This window comes from Galendromus occidentalis, unplaced genomic scaffold (genome assembly GCF_000255335.2).
Source record: "Galendromus occidentalis unplaced genomic scaffold, Mocc_1.1 scf7180000076319, whole genome shotgun sequence".
Lineage (NCBI taxonomy): Eukaryota > Metazoa > Arthropoda > Arachnida > Mesostigmata > Phytoseiidae > Galendromus > Galendromus occidentalis.
The window spans coordinates 357,829-371,821 of NW_003804308.1; the positions used below are offsets into that span (position 1 = coordinate 357,829).

Here is a 13,993-nt window from a genome sequence, read left to right on the forward strand (position 1 = left end):
CCGCCTCTAGCCTGAATTTTTCTGCTCTCCGTCCGGCCACAAGTCTCCGTTCCCGAGCAGAGTTTCAGGAGAAGCGAATATCGTGTCATGATTTCTCAAAGGAAATAACCATGTGGAAGGTAGGAGCGGAGAGATTTTCCAATAAATGCCAAGTCCTTTCATGCGCTGGAAGAAGTCCCCGAATTTTCGCTTTGCCCCGCCGGCGCCGAAACAATAGCGGAGTCTTTCGAAAAGTCCGAGTGGGAGTGACCAACGCCGAGCGGCGACGACCTACCCTTGGGAATCCCGCCTCCGAGAGCTAGACACGGGAATTCTATCCTTTGTTTCCCGAGCTTCATTCGCGTTCGGGACACAACGTTCTCGTGAGACTTGTCGAAGGCTTAGCGAGAGCGCGTTCCGAGGCGTGGCTGCTCTTCAAACTGTCGGAATCAACGGAGCATGTCCTATCATGACAGGGAGCGCGGAATAAAGCGTATGCCCACATGGCGGCGGAAAAAAAGAAAACTATTCACGGGGCGTCCTCGCAACTTGTTTAAACTCTGTATCTTCTGTCTTCCCACATGCGGTCTGAGGAAGCTCCGAGAACCCGTGTCAGCCTCCGCTTGAAGCGGCTGGTGCGAGTCTTTTCGGGACAAGCGGGAAAAACGGAGGACTTGTAGAAGGGAGCCTCTGTATCCGAGTTCCACTCTTCGCGCCCCGGTAAGCGGGAGATCGGCGCGAGAACGCACGAGAAGTTTCATTTGAGCTCAAACGAATTCTTGATCCCTTTTGCTGTCGCATTCTTCTTGTTGATAATCAGGATCGGGTCCAAGGCGGGCTTCATGTCAATTATGACAAGGTTGTCTGCAACATCCCCGGCATAATGTGAAATGGATCGCTACGAAAATACAAGTAGGAAAATTGATGCTGAGTTTTCGTGAACGTCTACCCAATTCACCTCGTTCTCGGGAGGTCTTTCCAAACTTGAGCAAAGCCACAACGGGTCTCTCGACGAACAGAGAAAGCACGAACGACACCGCCATCGTCAGCACGATGTGGTGTAGCGCCAGGTAACTCTGAAAATTATACGATCATTGGGCTTTCTGTCGCTCCCACGCAAGAATCCACAAACTCAACAGATGGGGGCTCTTGGAGAGGAGTCCCTTGGCTGATACGCTAGAGACAGTGACGTCGGTGTCGTCGTTGAAGGTCATGCTCGAATGAACAAAGCTTACCAAGTAATCATACGAGAAGAAGAAGGGCGATCTGGCAACAGCGTTTGAGAATATTATCACGTAAGCGTGGCTAAGGAGGATGCAGTAGACGAGCCTGGAGCTGAATTGCCAAATGCGCCAGGACAGAATCCATGCAGCGACGTCTGGAAACGTAAAACTGCTAGAACTGGATTTTTCGTCGCCGGCCCCAAGCTACGTCAATCGCCAATGGATCGGGAACCACCGAGCGAGTCTCGTCTCGACTCACCGGCTTTTCCGGTGGCACAAGAAATGATGATGAAAATCAGCGGGAGTATCCAAAGAAGTCGATGCGTTGATGCGAAAATCGCGCTAACGATGGGGCCGGGTAAATGTTGACCCTGGTTCCAGAAGTAGGTCGAGTGGACCATGGCCGCGATGACTGAGAGCGATAAGAACCATCCGAGAATGTTTTTGAACTGGGGACAATTACGGAACTGTTGAGGCCTTCAGAATTATTGTAATCCGAACGTGAGTGTCGGACATCGTGTCTTTCGTAAAAGGTGAAGAGGATAGCCCGACGGTTTCGAGCCTACTGAGACGACACCGTTCCCCCTCCGCTCTTGATCACCTTCGAAAGCTGGAAATTCTGTATCTCAGAGAATTGAGTTCCCGCCCACAAACCCATGAGGAAAACTCCACCTCGGGTGTAGATCTTTGTGTATATTTCGTCGAAGTAAACATGGCGAGCTCTGAAACATGAGGTCGAGATCATTATCGAGCGCAACTCGCACGTTATCCCGGATGACGATATCCCACGAAATGGATGCTAACCCAGCTCGGTATTCTCTCAGGAGGAGAGTTGGGCCGGATTCGTGAACTAGCGTCAGCACTCCCGTGACCAGAGCGGTCGCGACGATTGTGTCGAGGAAGAGCATCTTTCCCAACCGACGTTTGCTGCAGGGGAATCAGTCTCTCAGCCGAAGAGGGCGTAACCGAACGCACGGAGTCAATTTCATTCGTTTGATACGCAGAGAATTGCGCGGGAACGCACCTGTACAGAATCGTCAGCAAACCTAGGCCTGCGAGAGAGCATTGCACAATAAACGCCAGGAACCAAAGTTGCTCCACGCACTGGAAGATTTCATCCCCTGTGATTTTCTGCAAAGTGTACCATCGATCCCTTCTACGGAGCTTTGACGCTGTCGCAACACTGATGGTAGGTTATCTCACCTGCGACTTTCTCGGCCAGAAATTGTTGATTAGCAGAACGTTGCGCCACCAGCTCTCACTACAATTTCTCGTGAACCTGAAAAGACGGCAATTGCCATCGACGTCTGAGTGGTGGACTCTCGGACGATCAACAGCCTTCCCTGGACGAAATTACCTCTTCATTTCAAGTGACCACGTCGGTCCGTGGCCCACATAGGGAAGAACCTGGACAACGAAGGTCATCCAGAAGAGACCTAACGGCCAGACACGCATCATCATGTAGGAAACGGAAGTGAGCATGGACCTCAGATCGGGGCCTCGACGCTGGAATGCCAAACTTACGAATACGGCTCTGAAACGCGTGAATTCCCGTTAGTGCCATCAACCTGGAGCCGATTCGAACACGTCGAGCACCTAATTTCGTCATGATTTTTCCGAGGGCTCGGACCATGATTCGATTGAGGAAACTCGTGGAAGAGATAGGTCGAGCGAAAATCTGAGGTCTTGGTTGCGGGTGATCGCAACGACTCCAACTCACATTACGAAAATTATGGTGTCCTCAGAGAGCGAGTAGTTTAGCACGAAACTTATCCACACATCTTTGATTTTGTCTTTGAGAAGAAGCATATTCTGGGTGAGCAGCATCGAATGAAGATAAAGGAAGTTGCCGGTAATAAACCAAAGAACACTGATGCCACGTAGCCCATGGAGAGCTCTCCGCAGGGGATCTTCATCAACTTGAACGAGACTGCGCGCGTTGGCACGTACGGAGAAGCATCTAAGGAAGCTGCCCAAAGCTGCAACAGACAGGAATAGGCGTTCCCGGGCAATATTCTCGAAAATTACACCAGAGCTGTAATTATTTTTCCGTTTTGCGTTGGCGAGCATTACCTGAGCTGTCCTTGGACCTCGCGGGTTGGATCAGGGTCGATAAGACACACACGACCACCAGGAGAAAAGTTACCGTGCTATGAAGGGAACGAGAGCTCTGAGTTCGGCTCTAGGAGAGGAATAGCGCTACGACCACCTTCGTGTTGTTGGGAGCCGCTCCTTCCGAATCGCTCGAGCCCAAATCGGACTTCGTGTTTTGGGCACTTACACAAGAACTTTCCCTAGAATGGGCATTTCAGCTTTCTCGATGTCTTGCAGAGTTTTGCAGGAACCCACTTCGAAGGTCAAGTTGACTTTTGCGAACGCTCGGAGCATCGGCGTAGCTGGTAAGGAATAAAGAGAGTCATGGATCATATCTCGGCGGGAATCGCCGGTTGCCGCAAATACATTTTTCTTCTTGGCTGTCAGCCGTTCCTAACCGAAACCAAAGAAGCGGCTCATGTCATTCGTTGTGCATTGCGAAGGAACGCACAGTCCCAGGAAGCCAGGAAGCTCATCGACCATGCGGTTCATCTCGTACAGGAGATACATCTGAAAGAATTCGAGCGAATCAATGCAATTCGATTACAGCTAGGCCGAGCTGCCTATCGCGGCTCGCGAGTCCTAAATGTCATTTCGACTCCTGTAACCCAAGAAAGCCTTCCGAGACTGGTCGGAGCTTCCCTGGCTGTCTGTCAAATGAAGTTTGGGTTTTTTCCTCCTCCCCCCGGGCGAGGAATTCACAAGTCGCCCTCAGGAAATTGAGCGAGAACGTGACTCGAGTGTGATTGTTTGGATGCAGTAAACTTCCGTCGTCCGCGACACACCACCCGAGAGCTCTGGATGTCTTGTTATACATTTGAGGCTTCTGTAGAACGGCGGTTTCCTGGAGAGAGCGTTGCCGATCAGGCGGGGGCGGAACGCCATTGCATTCGAAGCCGCCGCGACGGGGGCCACGTACGCCGCCGATGACGTATACCTGTAGTAACTGACTATGCCGCTCTGACAGTGAGCCGTCGATTGTAACCGGGGGCGTGTGGGCCGAGAATCGGAAGGATCGATCATCGTCGTATCACTCAGCTTAAATCCGAAACTGCTCCGCGCAAATCTCCATCGCATGCAACGCGTCTTGCGTTTAGGGTCGGATTTGGCTCTCACTTGATCGACTCCTAAGACGATGTCTCCCCATTCCCCATTCGGCACGAAAACTGAGACCAAGATGACACACAAGTCCGCATTGAGCGCTCCGCCCTCCTCCATGAAATGTTGTTGAGGAGACCTAATTCACGCTTTTCTCGTCGTGTCGTGCCTGACGTTCTTCTTTAGGTAAGGTGTCGTGAACGAGGTGGACTCGACTTACATCTTCCTTGAGCATGTAGCGTATGAGTGCCCGCGTCGTATTGGTCATCGACGAGCTCGTGTTTGAGAACCTTCTCAGCCAGTATTCCCCGTCGAATACTATCTTCACGGAGCAATATCTGTCCGGGGAGAAACATCCGAGAGTCAATTGATTTTTTTGCTCGTGATCATCATCATTCGAAACGCGCACAGGTAGCCGCCCGCGTTGAATATCTCGTTTGCGCCTCATTAATGAACATCGGGACTGCGCCGAGCATGAGCAAGTCTCTCAGAAAATTCGTTGGAGCAGGTTGAATAAATTCTCGGATAGAGAGCCCCGCGTCGAATGGATCGTAAGTTATGCCAATTTTCCAAGATGCTTATCAATTTAGCAGAGGAAATACCTTCCCGCGATATGATCGAAACTCTGCATCTTGAATGGTGTGGTTTCGTTATCCAGCTCGGTGTAGACCTTCAAAATACGTCAGTTAGGTCGGAGGCTGCGGGATGGGGTTGCGACTTCCTCCTAGGAGGAAGGTTGCGCTGCTCACCTGGAGACATTCATCGTAATGACCCATAGAGTTGAAAGTTCCCATCATGAGGCCCGGCGGTATTTTCCCGAGAGAATCGAACACTATGGGGGGAAATGCTTCAGTCCAAATGTGCTGACCCTAAAGGGCACGATGTGCCAGAATCTGATAAACGACATTGCGCGCAGGGGCTTGCCCTGAGAACTGAAGATTTTTAAAGACACGAGGGAGGAAACGTCGGGAGCACTCAGCTCTTCTCCCGCTAGTGAAACTCCCTCGGAGTTCATGTCGTACGGATCTGCTCCTCTCGAGGTCGAGACACTCACATGCTACGGACCACGGTTCCAGTTTGAAGAATCTCCTGATGGAGTACTGTATCGCTGTACTGCACGGTTTCGATAGGCCCGTCACCCAGAGGTACTTGGCGAAACCCTCAACCACTTCCTCCACGTCGTGCATAACCTACGGAGCGAAAATTTCTTCTGCCTGCGCGCGTTTTATTCTGCCATCCCCCATGAAGCTATCAGGAGTTCGAGGGGAAAATTCTCTCACCTTCAAGGGATTGAATCTCATAGGATCGAATGCGTGACATGTCCGTGAGGATAGGAACGACGCAAGCAAAAACGCCAGTCCGAATTCCTTCATCGCATCACCTTATTTCGTCACTTCGAACGGAAGTCTGTGAGAAGTTCCGCTGGAGGCCAATCCAATTTCAGTTGAGGCTTAGCTGGCCAGTTTCCATATTGATCCAGCGGCTGTGTGTTCATCTGACCAGCTGATATTGAAATGGAGCAGACTTGAACGTTTCTCAAGGTGACTCGTTCCGGAGCGGATGTTGTTAAGGGGCGGTGCGGATTACGCAAAGAGATATTCTGTGAGCTCGATTGAGGTCAAGATCGTGTCCATGTTGTTGAGATAAGAGCAGCGCTGCGGAATCAGTGGGCGACTCACTCTCGATTGCAGACCGTGGTTCTCTGGGACCATTTTCTCTGGAGAATTCGCATAAGCCCTGCTCCTCCCGTACGGAAAACGGCTCGATTATCAGATTGGAACCATACTCATCCCATCTGACTTGGAGAGCGGAAGCTGCTCTGATCTTTGACGATTCCCGAGTCGAATAATTTTGTTAGTCCTGGCAATAGGCCTTCGGAGCCCCCTGTCGCTGCCGCATAATTCTTTCCGGAGGGAAATCCCTCTCGCTCGAGATTCCGATGGATCCGGGGCATCCGCAGAATGCTCACAGAGGGCACCCAAATACCCGTCAGTTTCGAGAACCGTGGAGTCGGTACCGCGGGAAAAAACCGGAGAGAACTGAATTTTTCCTCCTCTCATTTGGGACTGGAACCTGGCGAAACTGATCGAGAATTTCGAGACTACACATTCTTCGTGGTCTACGTACTCAGCCGAAATAATTTTATTCCATCCGAAAGGCATATTTGCTGAGTTCAGTCTCCGTATTCGCGGTACGGTCCACGTCGGCCAGCAGCGAGAGCAAGCTCGCTCATCTGTCGAGAGGCTACAGGAGAAGTGACCAGAACTGCCCCCTCGCGATTCCGAATAATCTGAAACCCGAATACATGTAGCATGATTATCCGGTCCGGAGGGCCTACCTAGCGAGATGTACTGGGGGGGGGTTTCCAAGACCCGGGTCGACCTACAAATTCCGCGCTATCTCGTCCAAATCGCGAGGGTCAGTTCTGGTACTTCCCTTGTTACCGTGCATGAGAGAGACATTCAGCTATCAAAAACATCTCGGCCTGGATTCTCAGTCATTTTGGAGCATATCAATGGTGGTTTAGACGCAGGGATTCATTTGTCTTGCCCCCTCGGGACCGCGGGTAGGGATCCGGTCACTTCCGAATCCGAGGAAATCGGCCGAAACCCGCAATTCCAGAACCTCGGGTAGGAACCGCTGGAAGCTCCAGCTTAGCCCACATACTCGCGTACACGCGGGAACACGGTCGAATTGACGGGGTGGACTCGTCATCTGATCGACGCAATCAAGGAACACGGCCCTGGCGTCCAAGGCAGAATTCCCATGTACACTAGCTCCCTCTTATGCAATGATCGCAGCCTGCTGGCGACAGTGGTTGTAGGTTGTGATGATGCAAGTCTTACGGCATCCCTCGGCATTTTTTTCCGGCCATTGATTCCCTCGTCACTCTTCAATGACGATGGAAGTGAGGCCGAAAATGGGGAACTACGATCACCTCTCACGATAAGATTTGTATTTTACTAGAACTTAAGCAGTAAGCTCACTAAGCTACAGACTGGGGCGGCAGATTTCCCGGAGGGGTGAATACGTGGTCGGGGGCATCTCATATTCCCGGCGATGAGATCATCCGTGAGCGGGACAAAGGCGTGAGCGCTTTGCGGGAGCTCGGAGCATCATATTGGCGGCGCAGCCGTCTTAAAAACAAATAAGAGGAAATAATCCCTTGAAAAATCCCCGAGAACATGCCCGATTTTCTCTCCTCATCTAGGACTGAACGGAAGCGTACAAGGCGATTTCCGCCCCTTCGGATTATTCAGGCTTTCTGTGAACCAGGAGATCCCCCGGTCTCCTTCAGCCTAGGGGCGGCATATCCGTGGATCCGTCACTGAATCTGATTGCCAAACCGAGGGAAGCGAATAAACGAGATGGGAGCTCAGGATCGATAGTCGCCAGCATATTTCTCCGGACGTCGGAGTATGATAACATGACTGCAGCCGGCCGGGGACAGGCTAAAGGCTAGTGCATCGATATTGTCTCCAAAAAGGAGTCCCTAAGCTCCAGATACAGTGAGACGTGAGATTCGACCTTGCTCCTGTACCTCGCGCGCCAAGAGATTCTCCTTCTTCTTCGCGAGGAAGCCGGATTTCCGGTAGTGAGATTGCAAGAAATATATATCTGAGACCATAACGCAGATGTGTGTTTACAATTTATACATTTATTTCGAAGTATTACTGCATATTTCGGCGAATTCACGGCTCGATTTCACCCATGAATATCTGCGCATCACTGCCAACGGATGCCAGTATCGGCTCTGACGGGTGGAATCGGACTTCGTTGACAGAGCCATGATGGCCGGGTAGTTTGTAGAGTAGTCTCCGTGAATTGCATTCCCAGACGTGAACGCATTTATCAGCTGAGCCGCAAGTAATTTTCTTGTCGTCGGGCGACCAGGCGCATCGGAGCAAGTTCTTCTCAAAGTTGTGCGTGTGGCCCTGTTTGGAGCAAATAAATATCACCTCAGAAACACATCATCGAATTCCGTCACGTTCCAATATATGCAGAATTTTCCGATGCTCCTCCCGAATCCCTGATTGGTTTTTAAATTTCTCAAATGATGAGACGTGAAGAGCTCACCTGGTATACCGCAACGCAGCGTTCCTGGGGGGCGTACGGGCGCACATCCCAAATACGGAGAGAGCAATCCATGGAGTTCGTGAGCAGCAAACCGCCATCGTGACTAAGCGACATACCGGTAATGGTATCTTGATGCCCGAGCATTCTGTACACAATCGAGTCTTTGCGAAGATCCCAAATCTTCACTACGTTGTCGATGCCGCCGGCGATCACCTTGAAGACGGAAAACCCCATCAGATTGCTATTTTGGATTCGTTCCCACTTCCGATGTGGAAGGACGGGTTCTCGCGCCTTCCCTGAAGCTAACCTGATCGGCGGTGTCGTTGAAGCTGACGGCGGTTATCTGGTATTGTTCCTGCAGGGTTTTCACCGGAGTTTTCCGCCGCGCATCCCATAGCTTGATTGTAGAATCATCGGACCCCGACACAATCATTTGCGGTCCTCGGCGAGCTGGGTGGAGAGAGTTGACGAATGTGTTGTGACCCCGCAGCTTTCGAACTCGAACGCCAACTTGAGAATCCCAGATGGATAGGGTTTTGTCCGTCGAACAAGTGTATAAAAATTCCCCTGGGAAATGAAGGGAGGTTCTTCAGACCGGTCATAGTCCTCAATGAGCTCCTCCGAACCTTGCGTAATTTCCGGCGCAATCGCATTTTCTCGGATCACTATGAGAGTTAGGCGTACGAACCTCCGGTGGAGAAATGCATGTCGAGAATCGCTCCGGTGTGGCCGGTCATCATGTGAAAGTTGTCACAGTCGCCGAAAGTGTTCCAAAAAAGGATTTTTCGGTCGAATCCGCATGTAGCGAGCATTGTTCCATCTGGATGGAATTTCCCGTTATAAAGTTCTCCTTTGTGTCCTGTGAGCAGCATGATGGGGGCTTGGAGACTCGATGTCCTAGCTCCTTTCTGGAAGGATATTCGTATCAGATTTCGGTCTCCGAAGGATTCGAGGCGGGAACTCTGACGGATATTCCGGAGACTTCACGCATACATGCAGATCATCTGTTCTTGGGACACCCACCGAGATCTGGACAGCTCTCTCGACCGAACCCACGGCCAGAGCGAGATCGTCACGGGGTTTTTTGGAAACCGGTTGGACAGCCATGCTGTCTTCGATCCGCCGTTTTTCGGCGTTAGAGTAATATCCAGTCATCGTGCTTGCTCTGTTTGGGGCTGGAAAATTTAAAGAATGGCCTCGCTAATGAAAACTGCTGGCGGCAAAATTCTCAGGATGTCAGACAGCTCTATCCATGATTCTAAACTCGCTCAGCTTGACCCAGTCGCTTGCTTCGGAGTTCATCCTCAGCTTCTCAGTAGTGTGATCAATAAGCGAGAATCCGATTGATACCACGAAGTCGAGTCGGGATGAAGCGTTTTGTGACAGCCGACCGTGACTCGAAAATTGAGGAAATGTTTATACTCACGATATTGAGGACAGATTCCGATCTGCGGCGCGAAACGGTGTCTTCTGAGCCGAACCGGAGAGTTTCCTCGTCCGAGGTCGAGGATATTAGAACAGGGCGTTCTCCATTGAGGAATATCCGAAAATCGGCACAAGCATGAACGAGGAACGGGAATGCTCGTTTCAGTTCACCCGGCGGCGATCATTGTTTACATCCTGTGTTTACATCGATCGAGTGCCCAGCATATGCAAGGCGCGCGCGAATTCAAATCGTTCGAATTCTGTGAAGGGTCCAGGCGGTCCATTAGAAGCAGCTCGGGAAATGTGTTCCTCCATCCCGGATCGCGGATATCTGTTATGCTGAGATCGATCGGCGGTCTTTTGCTGCGCCTCCCGATAAGAACGTGTGGTCTACCTCAAGTGCTGCAGAAGAGCGAGACTCCCCTGCGGCGGTCTCATTTTGGCGCCATTTTCAGCCGCAGTGCAACAGATTTGAAGTTCGGTTTAGAGACAAGTTCCCGCACTATGTCTCAAGCGAAAATCTCAGCCTTCTTCCGCAAGAAGGATGGTGCCGCCTCCGCATTCGACACCTCGTCCGAGAGCGTGGAGCCAGACTCCCCCGTGAAGACCAAGACGAAGAGAAAAGCTCGAATCGAAAGTTCTGACAGGTACGACGTAGATGATTTCAGTGAAAGTCCCTCGGGAATTATTCCGAAAGTGATCCGAAAAGTTATCGGGGTGAGCTGTATGTATATTCAGAAGAGGAGACGATTCGGGAATCGGATTGCGAAGAGAATAATTGAAACTCCGAATCCTTGGTGCTTCGCAGTGAGGAGGATACCAAATCTCCGAAGGAAGCTAAACCTAAGCCAGAGAAACCGAAAGAGAATAAGACACCTCCGAAGAACGAGGTTCAAGCGGAGCTCGATCCAGCAAAGGAGGCGGTCGGCAAAGGATTGAAACGCAAGCTCAGCAGTGGCAGTCCAAAAGACGCCCCACCGACCAAACGTCAGTCGAAAGTCGGCGAAACTCCGGAGGTTAGTGACCGTTCTATCGATGATTATTCTAGCCGCTCGGCTCCATTCTCGGCCTCTCGAAGGAGATACTACTTGAGCGAGAAGAATGAGTCAACCAATCCCGGATCTCTGACGTGAGACCATCTCGTAGTAGAATTTCTCAACTTGCGCTGATTCCCATTGCTTGTTCCAGGTCGAAAAAACTAGCAAGGCAAAGGCTGGAAGAAAATCGTCTCCGAAGACAACCAAGACCAAGAGCCCCAAGAACAAGGTTCGCAATCCGCTCAACATTCTCTCGCGGAGCTTGATCAAGAGCTTCGACCCGCGGTGGATCGTCCGCATGAGATTCCTCGTGGCTAAGGGTGAATTGATTGATCGATTACTCCATTCCAGAAAAATGAGATGTGCGAGGAAGGAGCGGAACGGAAAGCCAACGTGAAAGAGCAACCTCTCTCCCCCATGGCAGTCAACACATCCGTTGATGAGAAAGACACCCAGGAAGGCGAAAGGATTCCGAAGGATTCTCCCAAGGAAGAACCACAAACCCCTAAGCTCAATTTCGGAAAAGCCGAGAGCACCACCAGCAAAGCGGGGGAAGAATATCGACCGGACAAGTCCAACTACGACCCCGTGAATGACGCAGTTTGGAAAAAAGACGAGAAAATACCGTACCTGGCCTTCTGTCGGACACTCGAATGCATTGATAACAATTCCTCAAGACTGAAAATGATCGAAATCCTGTGCAACTTCTTCCGCAGTTGCCTCGCTGTCTCGCCGAATGATCTCATCTATGCCGTTTATTTGTGTTTGAACAAAATCGCGCCCGATTACGAGGGCAAGGAATTAGGCATCGGCGATTCTTTGCTCATGAAGGCCGTGGCTGAAGTCACAGGGCGTACCATGGACGCCATAAAGAAAGAAGTCCACGTCAAAGGCGATCTCGGCAGCGTTGCCGAGGCGTCCAAGTCGAACCAGAAAATGATCTTCGCTCCGCCGAAACTTCTGCTCTGTAACGTTTTCAACAAGTTGAAACAAATCGCCCAGCTCAGCGGACACAGCGTTCAGACGAAGAAAGTCGATATGATCAAGAGCATGTTCGTGGCATGTAGAGGATCCGAATCGAAGTTTCTCATCAGATCTTTGACGGGCAAGCTCCGAATCGGTCTGGCAGAGTCCAGTTTGCTCACAGCTTTGGCGCACGCCATCACACTCCACGACCGGCCGAAGCTTCTGAAGACCCTGGGCAGCGATTCTACGAAGAAAGTCCTCGAGGAAGCGACTCTCACATTGAAGACGGTTTATTGCGAATGTCCGAACTACGACAAAATCATCGAGGTTCTCCTCAGAGACGGCTTCGACGCTCTACCCGAGAAGTGTAAAATCACACCGGGCGTCCCAATGAAGCCTATGTTGGCCCATCCGACCAAAGGCGTCGCCGATGTTCTCAAACGTTTCGATAACATGAGCTTCACCTGTGAATTCAAGTACGATGGCGAGCGAGCGCAGATACACATGACCGAAGGCAAGAAGATCTCGATTTTCTCTCGTAACCAAGAGAACAACACCACCAAATACCCGGACATTATCGAAAGGATCTCCAAAAACGTCAAGGACGACGTCACCGACTTCATAATGGACTCCGAAGCGGTGGCTTACGATCGGGAGAAGAAACAAATTCTGCCCTTCCAGACCCTGATGCATCGCAAGAAAAAAGACGTCGATCAAAAAGAAATCACCATCCAGGTGTACGTTTTCGCCTTCGATCTCTTGTACTTGAACGGCCGATCCCTCGTACGCGAACCTTTCAGGGAGCGTCGCCGGCTTCTGAGAGAACACTTCAACGAAGTCGAGGCGGAGTTCGGTCTGGCACAAAACGCCGATCTCGACAACGTCGAGGACATTCAAGAGTTCCTCGAGCAGAGCATCAAAGGTAACTGTGAGGGTCTCATGGTGAAGACTCTGGACAACGATGCCACATACGAGATTGCGAAACGTTCGCATAATTGGTTAAAACTGAAGAAGGATTATCTCGAGGGTGTTGGTGACACAATCGACGTCGTGGTGATCGGTGGATGGAAGGGTAAGGGAAAGAGAACTGGTACCTACGGAGGATTTCTGTTGGCGTGTTACGACCCCGAAAGCGAGGAATTCCAATCTCTCTGTAAGATTGGCACTGGTTTCAAGGAAGAGGAGCTCGAACAGCACACAAACTTCTTCAAAGACCACGTTTTAGACAAAGTGAAACCGTACTATAACGCCGACGCGAGCCTGCAGCCCGACGATTGGTTTGACGCTGTCCAAGTTTGGGAGATTAAGTGCGCGGATCTCTCAATATCGCCCCTCCATAGAGCGGCGGTGGGTTTGGTGGACCCTGAGAAAGGTATCTCATTACGCTTCCCTCGATTCATCAGGATCAGAGACGACAAGAATCCGGAAGACGCGACGAGCGCTGAGCAGATCGCATCGATGTATCGTAGCCAAGATCAGATCAAGAATCAGGGACAGGCTGACGAAGAAGATTTTTATTGAGTTCCCGTGCTCGAGGAACACTTGGAACTTTGAATAGAGTATCAGATCACCCTCATCGATACGTGTACATGACTTATCCAGGTCTGGTCAAGATTTGTCAATAAAATAGGGAGCCCTATTTGTGAGACGAGTCGCCATCGATTCTCCGGCTCGATGAGAAGCCACGTGAGTGGAGCAGCCGTCAACGAAGGCGAATCTCAAGAATGAGTTCTATTCTCAACACGTGCACACGGAGAAGTCCCAATTTCTCGAACAAAACATGAATATATTTCCATACTCCAGGGTTTAATGTACACAAGCTTCCGGAGACTGATGCTGATGATCAGACGGAGGATCAGGAATTCTTCATGATTTTCCTCGACTTCTTCCCCGACCTCTGTTTCATTCCTTTCCGCGCACCTTTCGAAGCACTCTTGACCACGCTGTTGAATTGTCCAGAGAGTTTTGCGCGTTTTCTGTAATTGCAAGAATGAAAATATTGAATTCTAGCGCTCCCTCACTACACATGCGCTGGCTCCGGCTGCGCTCGCTTTGGGCGCGCGTGCTCTGGGTGCGCGTTCCGTTTCCCCGCTT

General features: G+C 50.9%; 4 protein-coding genes across 4 annotated transcripts in view; 1 reads left to right on the forward strand and 3 right to left on the reverse strand.

Moving 5' to 3' along the window:
- Window positions 1–736: 736 nt before the first annotated feature.
- On the reverse strand, window positions 737–5,767 carry LOC100900757 (O-acyltransferase like protein). Its single transcript, XM_003738766.2, has 18 exons — window positions 5,675–5,767; window positions 5,449–5,584; window positions 5,144–5,226; window positions 4,997–5,064; window positions 4,615–4,732; window positions 3,695–3,806; window positions 3,484–3,598; window positions 3,276–3,352; window positions 2,923–3,181; window positions 2,560–2,736; window positions 2,406–2,481; window positions 2,227–2,306; window positions 2,007–2,129; window positions 1,804–1,924; window positions 1,462–1,651; window positions 1,215–1,357; window positions 938–1,055; window positions 737–843 (listed from the first exon to the last, which is right to left on the reverse strand). Exons 1-18 carry the CDS (start codon window positions 5,765–5,767, stop codon window positions 737–739), a joined length of 2,196 nt encoding a protein of 731 aa, XP_003738814.2.
- Window positions 5,768–8,086: 2,319 nt separating this feature from the next.
- LOC100900905 (U5 small nuclear ribonucleoprotein 40 kDa protein) lies at window positions 8,087–10,063 on the reverse strand. Its single transcript, XM_003738767.2, has 6 exons — window positions 9,898–10,063; window positions 9,495–9,646; window positions 9,160–9,379; window positions 8,779–9,038; window positions 8,472–8,684; window positions 8,087–8,329 (listed from the first exon to the last, which is right to left on the reverse strand). Exons 2-6 carry the CDS (start codon window positions 9,624–9,626, stop codon window positions 8,087–8,089), a joined length of 1,068 nt encoding a protein of 355 aa, XP_003738815.1. The 5' UTR covers window positions 9,627–9,646; window positions 9,898–10,063.
- A 337-nt stretch (window positions 10,064–10,400) lies between these two features.
- DNAlig1 (DNA ligase 1) lies at window positions 10,401–13,506 on the forward strand. The gene is made up of 4 exons (XM_003738768.2): window positions 10,401–10,543; window positions 10,705–10,912; window positions 11,085–11,162; window positions 11,285–13,506. Exons 1-4 carry the CDS (start codon window positions 10,401–10,403, stop codon window positions 13,418–13,420), a joined length of 2,565 nt encoding a protein of 854 aa, XP_003738816.1. The 3' UTR covers window positions 13,421–13,506.
- Window positions 13,507–13,668: 162 nt separating this feature from the next.
- The window catches only part of LOC100901188 (RRP12-like protein), a 5,841-nt gene continuing 5,516 nt past the window's right edge, over window positions 13,669–13,993 (reverse strand). Inside the window, exon 9 of the mRNA XM_003738769.2 lies at window positions 13,669–13,875. Coding sequence (XP_003738817.1) covers window positions 13,755–13,875 — 121 coding nt within the window. The 3' untranslated portion in view covers window positions 13,669–13,754. The remainder of the gene's footprint in view (window positions 13,876–13,993) is intronic.